The sequence below is a fragment of the Megalobrama amblycephala genome, linkage group LG1, assembly GCF_018812025.1.
Source record: "Megalobrama amblycephala isolate DHTTF-2021 linkage group LG1, ASM1881202v1, whole genome shotgun sequence".
Taxonomy (NCBI): Eukaryota; Metazoa; Chordata; class Actinopteri; order Cypriniformes; family Xenocyprididae; genus Megalobrama; species Megalobrama amblycephala.
In genome coordinates this window covers 74,152,590-74,161,943 of record NC_063044.1, presented here as the reverse complement: position 1 = coordinate 74,161,943, position 9,354 = coordinate 74,152,590, and the positions used below count along the sequence as shown (strand labels likewise).

The window sequence follows — 9,354 nt, the reverse complement described above, 5'->3', positions numbered from 1 at the left end:
ATGTAAATGAAAAGAGGAAGAGCTGTGTTTTATAGTTTGTTTGCTTAAACTACATGCATGGCTATTAATATGTTTAAAGGTGCCATAGAACATGTTTTCACAAGATGTAATATAAGTCTAAGGTGTCCCCTGAATGTGTCTATGAAGTTTCAGCTCAAAATACCCCATAGATTTTTTTAAATTAATTTTTTTAACTACCTATTTTGGGGCATAATTAAATATGCGCCAATTCAGGCTGCTGCCCCTTTAAATCCTCACGCTCCCCGCCCCCGAGCTTGCGACTGCCTTAAACAGCATAAACAAAGTTCACACAGCTAATATAACCCTCAAAATGGATCTTTACAAAGTGTTCGACATTCATGCTGCATGCATGCATCGAATCATGTGAGTATTTAGTATTTATTTGGATGTTTACATTTGATTCTGAATGAGTTTGAGGCTGTGCTCCATGGCTAAAGCTAACATTACACACTGTTGGAGAGATTTATAAAGAATTAAGTTGTGTTTATGAATTATACAGACTGCAAGTGTTTAAAAATGAAAATAGCGACGGCTCTGGTCTCCGTGAATGCAATAAGAAATGATGGTAACTTTAACCACATTTAACAGTACATTAGCAACATGCTAACGAAACATTTAGAAAGACAAATATCACTAAAAATATTAAGTTATCATGGATCATGTCAGTTATTATTGCTCCATCTGCCATTTTTCACTATTGTCCTTGCTTGCTTACCTAGTCTGATGATTCAGCTGTGCACAGATCCAGACGTTAATACTGCCCTTGTGTAATGCCTTGAACATGGGCTGGCATATGCAAATATTGGGGGCGTACATATTAATGATCCCGACTGTTACGTAACAGTTGGTGTTATGTTGAGATTTGCCTGTTCTTCTGAGGTCTTTTAAACAAATGAGATTTACATAAGAAGGAGGAAACAATGGAGTTTGAGACTCACTGTATGTCATTTCCATGTACTGAACTCTTGTTATTCAACTATCCAAGGTAAATTCAATTTTCCATTCTATGGCACCTTTAAGATTTTTTAAATGATAATGAAAGAGACAGAGTGGTGTTTTATAACATATTTCATTTTATTGTTGCCTAAAATATACATACGCAGATAACCGGAGTAGCCAGAGCGAGCTGGCTCTGTGTCCTCCCGTCCTTGGGAGTCCGTTCTCCGGAGTCGAACTTGTCAAGTCTGAACTAAGTCTGAAGTTTGCGTACTTGGTATTGAGAAACGACACAAGTCCTGAAAGTGTGCCGCACAAGTCCTGAAAAGTGAATCCACTGTGTCTTGATCGCTCCTCAGGTGGTTGGTCCCAGTATAGGTCATGAACCCCGCTGCATGAAAATGGGACATGGGACAAACTAAACAATAAAATTACACTTCAAATAATTTTTTCCCCAAAGTGTCATTTTTATAGTTTTCATCATGCGTTCTTTATTATTTTTTTTTATTGATTAGAGTGTGTTGAAAATTATGTTATAACATTACTCTGCGTTTCGGCAGCTGCTATGAGACACGTGCTGCACGCTGCAGTAAGCTCGATCAATATAAGAATATCTTATTACTAAATGCTGGATAGCTTGTGATAGTCTTGAGGACATATTTAAAAGATGATACTGTGCTTGTCTGTCTGAGATCTGGTGTTAACTCACCTCAGCCAGTTGGGTCTTCGGGTCAACTGGGACAAGAACAAACTCGCCCCCAGGCAGAGGTTCTCTTACCTCAGTATGGAACTGGACTCAGTCAACCAGACAGCGCACCTCATCGAAGAGTGCAACCAGTCTATGTGTTGAACTGCCTGCTCACTCAAGAGCTGGACAGTGGCCCCACTGAAATTATTTCAGAGGCTCCTGGGGCATATGGCTTCCGTAGCCACATTCATGTTGCCCGGATCGAGTGCTTCAGTACTGGTTCCACGGCCGAGTCCTGAGATGGCCCTGGCAACATGGCACATTCCGTGTGTCCATCACATCGAGCTGTCGTCGTTCCCTCACTCAGTGGTTGGACCCTTCGTTTATGCGGGCAGAGTTCCCCTGGAACAAGTGTCCAGGCATATTGTGGTCACCACAGAAGATTCCACCACCCGGTGGGGAGCCACGTACAACAGGCATGCATCCTCCCGTCTGTGGACGGGGCCTCAACTCCAGTGGTATATCAATTGCCTTGAGTTGCTGGCAGTACATCTTGTGCTGAGCCGCTTCAAACAGCTGTTACTAGGCAAGCACATGCTGGTCCATACGGACAGCACGGTGACCATTGCGTACATCTCCTCTTATGGAGTCAGAAGCATCTGAGGTCAATTCGTGGCATTCCGTGCAGCCGACAAGCTCTCACGGCAGCCTCTGCTCTAGAAGAATGGACACTTCATCCCTAGATGGCCCAGCTGATTTGGCAACATTTCGGGGCCACACAGATAGATCTGTTGCCTCTCCAGACATAACATATTGCCAGTTGTTTTATTTCCTGACCGAGGGCACTCTCAGTTTGGATGAACTGGCACACAGCTGGCCCCGGGACCTTCGCAAGTATGCGTTTCCACCCAGTGAGCCTGCTTGCACAGCTTCTGTGCAAAGTCAGGGAGGAAGAGGAGCAGGTCCTGTTAGTGGCACCCTATTGGCCCACTCGGACCTGGTTTCCAGAACTGATGCTCCTCGTGACAGCACCTCCTTGGCCCATTCCTCTGAGGAAGGACCTTCTGATGTCTATGGCACCCATGTCCGGACCTCTGGAAACTCCATGTCTGGTCCCTGGATGGGACGCTGAGGGTTCTCTACGAGGAACCTCTATGCCCTGAAGTGAAACCTATTCGTGGAATGGTGGGAGGACACCCGAGCATGTTCGATCAGGTCAGTGCTTTCCTTCCTGCAAGAAGGTTTGGACCAAAGGCTGTCTCCCTCCACCCTCTAGGTGTATGTTGCTGCCATTGCTGGACATTACAACGTTGTTGATGGTAAATCTTTGGGGAAACATGACCTGATCGTCAAGTTCCTGAGGGGGGCAAGGAGACTAAATCTGCCTCACCCTACCCCTATACCCTATTGGGACTTGTCCCTGGTTCTTACCTCTCTACGGGGACCTCTCTTTGAGCTTTTGCAGTCAATTGAGTTGCAGGTGAATTAAAAGAGCTGTCCCTTAAGACAGTACTCCTGATTGCATTGGTCTCCATCAAGAAGGTAGGGGACCCGCATGCATTTTCAGTTGACGAATTGTGCCTGGAGTTCAGGCCAGGTGACACTCAAGTTATCTTGAGACCTTGTCCCGGATATGTGCCCAAGGTTCCTACCACTCCATTTAGAGATCAGGTAGTGGACCTGCAAGCGCTGCCCTCGGAGGAGGCAGACCCAGCACTGGCTTTGCTCTGTCCTGTCCACACTTTGTGCCTTCACATGGACAGAACCCAAAGCTTTACGACCTCAGACCAGCTCTTCATCTGTCCACTGGATAGTGGATGCCATCGCCTTCGCATACCAGTCCCAAGGCATGCCTTGCTTACTCGGGTTGAGTGCTCACACCACTAGAGAAGTTGCCTCTTACAGATATATGTAGAGTCGGTAGAACTGGTATCTTCCCATGCACTCGCCCCTTCTGGCTGGTAGCACGAAGAACCTGTTCGGCTTGCAATGCCACTCCCGTCCTCTGGGACGGATATGTGTGGTCATTACTCCAGTGAGTTCCCCATCATAGCAGCTTGGACATTGTGGAGTGTTTGATGCAAGGCCAAGCACTAGTTACTCGCCTGTGTTTGGCTTGGTGCCATATGTTGTGACCCCTACAGTGGTCCCATTTGTGTATATTCCATGGTTAAACTCCCTACGGTGAGCAATGTCTTTCCCTCTGCAGAGTCCGCTCTGCTGTCACGTCAGATGCTGCTGTGGGCTACATGCTCATCTACATGCTTGCCTCCTCAACAAAAAAACAAAGTGCAAGTGCATCCGCTTCCACATTTATACCAGCTTTGGGGGGCGGTGCGTGTGACCCCCGATATCCCAATTCGTCGGTTCAGTTCTGACGTACATCTCTATTCTCTCCCTTATGAAACAAGGATTACATACATAACCTAGATGGTTTACTGGATTTTACATGATTTTTTTGCAGTTTGGTTTTGGTGAAGTGTAAACTACTAGAATAAACATCGTCAAGTGTACCTTACTTCTTCTCACCGCTGCTTCCTGCTGATTTTGAGAGAACAGTTTCTTTGAGTTTTCTTCCAAAAAAATTGAACAACCGTGAGCATGTCAAGTATAAACGCCTTGTCCATTTGGGAAGATGCGTACGCAGTCAGCGGAGGCTCATGGTGCGGAGCCAGGTGAAAGTATGTTGTGAATGCTGTGTTTAGCGTTCTTGTTAGTGTACTTGCATAACCTGCCAGCAGCAAACAGGCCGGGGTTTCAAGACCAACTCGGAGCAGGGTGGTTAAGATTGGAAGATTAGTTTGGTATACTCCATTTGATAGCATGTGTGGTGGCTTCTGTCTCCTCTGTGAAAAATCACTCTTGAAGTCTTGGGGTTTTGATGCCAGAAGATAAACTTTATTACAAAGAAATAAAGCAGAATTGGTTTGCATGTTTGAGTGTGTATGTGCACAGACGCTTGGTCTTTTTTACAAAGTGATATCACCAAATTACTTGTTTGGCATAATGCAGAATTGTAGATACATATTACATACAGATGCACTACTTATTTCAGACTGTGCTGATGTGGTTTCTCCACTACATGGATCTTCATGTGTCGCTTCAGGTGGCTTTTTCTAGAAAAACTCTTTCTGCACTGATCACACGTGTGTGGCTTCTCTCCAGTGTGGATCCTCTCATGTTTTTTCAGACATGAAGACTGTTTGAATCTCTTATCACATTGTGAACACTTGTAAGGTTTTTCTCCAGTGTGGATCCTCTTGTGTTTTTTCAGCGATGATGGCTGACTGAATCTCTTATCACATTGTGAACACTTGTAAGGTTTTTCTCCAGTGTGGATCCTCTGGTGCCGTCTTAAACAGTTTGCTGTATTAAAAGTCTTCCCACACTCAAAGCACATGAACTCTCTCACACCAGTGTGAATTTTTTGATGTTCTTTTAAACTACACAGCAGTGAAAAACTCTTTCCACACACAGAACATGAATGTGGCTTCTCCTTTGTATGAACTGTCAGGTGTGTCTTTAGATTTGATGTCTTAACAAATGTTTTTCCACACTGATCACATGTGACTGGCTTCTCTCCAGTGTGAATTCTCATGTGAAACTTAAGGTGTGATGATTGTGTGAAACTCTTCCCACACTGATCACATGTGAACGGCTTCTCTCTGGTGTGGATTCTCATGTGAACATTAAGACTATATTTAGTTGTTAAACTCTTTCCACACTGAGTGCAGGTTGTAGATTTCTCAGCTCTTCTTTTCTTTAAAAATGTCTTTTTAGTCTTTGAGCGACTCAAAGGTTTTTCTCCAGGTTTGTCATGATGTTCCTCCTCCACTTCACTTAGTTCTTCACTCTCCTCCTTCACTTCCATAAGGTCTGAAATTAAAGGGGGAAAAAATATTTAATTTTCAGTGTATCAAAACAATTCTAAGAGAGAAATATGGAGTGAATGGAGATAAAAGTGAGCCCTGATGTAATAGTATAACATAGACAACTTCTATAAAATATTATGATCATCTTGATGCCTTTTGATTAATTAATTAGGACTACTGATCTTCCCATTATTAATTTTTAAACATTATAGGCACAAATCCTGTGTTTCTGTAGTGAGAACTATTAAATATATTTGATCATTGACACAATGATCTAATTATCTAATGTAGATAATTGTGGGGCAGTCGTGGCCTAATGGTGAGACAGTCAGACTAGTATCCTGAAGGTTGAGGGTTTGATTCTCAACTTTTCATTCCATTAACTTTATGCAGTCAAGTGGAGTGGGTTGTATATTCTTACATTTTAGAATTATTGTCATTTGCTATATAAAGGGCCGGCGTGTGCCTATAGGTCTAGGGCAGCAAGAAAGAGATTTTTTTGGACATTTGTTTTGAATTATTACACTTATATTTACAAGTTGTCACCCCATTAATTATTCTAAATTTACATTATTTTCCTTCATTCTACCTAGTAAGTAGTGCCTAGTAGCATAACCACTATGAAGAGCTGTGCATGTGCAAGCTTCAGATTTCAGGTGTATAAGCAAACCGTTGCTTCGCTGCTACAAGAACTACCACCAATTTCCCCAATTCATGAGTGGCCCACCAGGAATTCTCCCAAATCCTCCGAATGGCTACTCTGGACCTGTACATTACTACATAACATAATACATACAGAATGTGCATTTGAAGCTGTACTAGAGGTTGCATGCTGATTTTTTTGTTTTTTTACATTGCAGAATGAAAAAAAAAGAAAGAAAGAAAACATGATTGTGTATTCTTTTATTTTAGAATGAATGAATGAAGAATAAACACCAACCTCTTTGTTCTTCAGTATCTTCAGTGTGTTTCATTCTGCAGGGTTCTGGATCACTCATGTTCTCACTGTCCTCTTTAATAAACTCAGTCTTTGCAGATTTCAGCTCTTCCTGATGCTCTGATGCTCCTCTGATGCTCATATTCCTGCATTTATTGATGAACTGCTGTGGGAGGAGCCTCACTGATGATGTGATTGCAGTGGGAGGAGCTTTACTGATGATGAATTCCAGTGTTGGAGGAGCTGATCTTAAAAAATAATAAAATGTATGTTTTATATTGATGTCTATATAGAAGAATACAAATAATGTAAATATTCTAAATATAAATAATAGCCAAAAAACAGTCAAAAGCATATTATGAGTGTTTACTGTTAGAAACTGATTATTTGAGTCACAATGAGAAAATACTATAAAACTGCTCTACTGAAAGACAATACTGATATTTCTCACAATATGACATAACACAAAAACAAACACTAATGACACTCATCTTCAACATCTACTGCTAAATAACTATGAATTAACTATAACTATTAAACATGGTTTGATTTTATAACATTGATTGTTGTAAAGTAATTAGATCTTTAACATGAAAACTCTCACCATCTCAGACTGCTATATAACTGATTCACAGAACCAATACTTATTTATTTATTGTTTTATTTCTGTAAAACAGTGCAAATAAATAAATAAAATGCATGTCTATTAATTTTGCATAAATGTTTTTACAGTTTTAAATGGTTTCAAGCTGTTAAAGTGGTTAAAGAGTAGGGTTGCCAACCGTTCCGTATAATACAGAATCATTCTGTATTTAAGACATCAAAGTAGCATTCCGTATAAAACCCATACGGAACACAGTTTGTTCCGTATTGGCCATATGTAGATTAGAGAGGCGTATGTAAATGTCCAATTGATAAATTCTTTGCAAAGTAGTGGTACGTACATAACATTTACAGAATTAAAGAGTGAACTCACATACATGAGATGTGTTTGTGCATGAGTGTGTGTGTGTTCACGCTCACGTGAGAGTGACAGCTCTCTGTCATTGGTTGTTGCTACGTTACCGGGCTCATCCAGGCTGAATGCTAGCTGACAGTGGCGGGAGGTTTACACCGAGTAGCTTATTATGGCAAGTCTTACTAGTCCAACTTGTAAAAGGAAAAAAACGTTTACAAAAATATAAAACAGAACCGAGAAACCATGGCTTGGCGAAGTCCAGGGAAATATGCATCAAGCTAATTGTAAATTGTGTAAGAGGGATTTTTCTGTAAGTCATGGCGGTGTTTGCGACGTCAAACAACATGCGTCCACAGAGACCCATCGACGGAACGAACGGCAGCAAAGGACCCAGGAGGCTGATGTGGTGCTGTAGGACTGAAACCACATCACGGTTATTATTGTACTGTTCACTTTGATGCTAATAACTGTGATCTTGATCCTCTTGGTCATTTTTACTTTTAGGTTACTGCAGGTTACCGCAAAATTAGCTATGTCAGTTCTGACTGTTCTAATAAATTACACAGCAAAATCCCCAGAGTTAAATCAACTCTGCTCAGAGAACATATGGTCCCTCTCTACATAGAGTTAAAATAACACTGAAGCTAAAAGGTAATGTTAAAGTTAATGAGATAATATGCTGTTTGTGGAGTTGTTTAATCAGATCTTGAGAGATTTAATGTCTTTTATCTTCAGTTGACTTCATCTAAGGCTGTGGCTGGAAGTCCTTTGTAGTTATTGTGTTTCTTTTCAGTGATTATGCTTGTTAACAGCAGGTGTTCATCACTAATGCTCAATCGTAACTTAAAGGGTTAGTTCACCCAAAAATGAAAATTATGTCATTAATGACTCACCCTCATTAATGTCATTCCAAACCTGTAAGACCTCCGTTCATCTTCGGAACACAGTTTAATATATTTTAGATTTAGTCCGAGAGCTTTCTGTCCCTCCATTGAAAATGTATGTACGGTATACTGTCCATGTCCAGAAAGGTAATAAAAACATCATCAAAGTAGTCCATGTGACATCAGTGGGTCAGTTAGAATTTGTTGAAGCATCGAAAATACATTTTGGTCCAAAAATAACAAAAACTACAACTTTATTCAACATTGCCTTCTCTTCCGGGTCTGTTGTCAAGCCACGTTCACGACTTAACGTAAGACGTTGCTGACGTGTTATCTGGTGAACAACAAAACAACCTTCACAAACATGTCTAAGGATTTCGACACAGAGGAAGACTTGCATTTTTTGCTCAGCCATATTTATTTGAACCCGAATACACGGACGAAGAACTAAGAGCGATGGAAGAAGCTCCTACACAGCAGCAACCGGTGTCACAAGATTCGGAAAGGCAAAGAGCAATGGAGACCTGGTGGTGTAAATGTCTTCATTGCCATACGATGCCTACAGAACTGGAGAGCTTGTGCTGCACCGAGTGGGACATAGTAATGCCGCATCTGAGATGACATCTGCATTGCACTGTATAACGGAGGATACCGGCTTTCCACCCCTGCTGAGCCGCAGTGTTTTTTCACTTACCTAAAGTTAATTGGAAGCGACGACCGAGGCCTGAAGGACCAGGTGGCACACTAACTGCAGAGTAAGTATTTATTTAATGTTATTATTATTATTTTTTTTTTACAATGACTTGTTACACATACAGCCATTGTAGTAACAATGTATCTTCATTATCATTTACAGTCAGTGTAGACTGGTGGCATACCGTGTTGTACTGGCGTGGATACTCAAATGAGAAAAACTGGGAAGACACAACAGGAAAGTTCTGCCATCGTGTGTGGTGCGGAGCATATGTGAAAGATACCCATCATCATCTGGAACGTATGTGGGTTTCAAAGAAGCTGAAGAAGCTTTTGGACTGATTTGATTTTTTTAGAATAATTTT

General features: G+C 41.4%; 1 protein-coding gene across 1 annotated transcript; it reads right to left on the bottom strand.

The window, feature by feature from the left end:
• Positions 1-1,018: 1,018 nt before the first annotated feature.
• Positions 1,019-6,685, bottom strand: LOC125248685 (gastrula zinc finger protein XlCGF7.1-like). Its single transcript, XM_048160806.1, has 2 exons — positions 6,458-6,685; positions 1,019-5,521 (listed from the first exon to the last, which is right to left on the bottom strand). The coding sequence occupies exons 1-2, from the start codon at positions 6,594-6,596 to the stop codon at positions 4,692-4,694; spliced, it is 969 nt and encodes a 322-aa protein (XP_048016763.1). The 5' UTR covers positions 6,597-6,685; the 3' UTR covers positions 1,019-4,691.
• Positions 6,686-9,354: the final 2,669 nt, after the last annotated feature.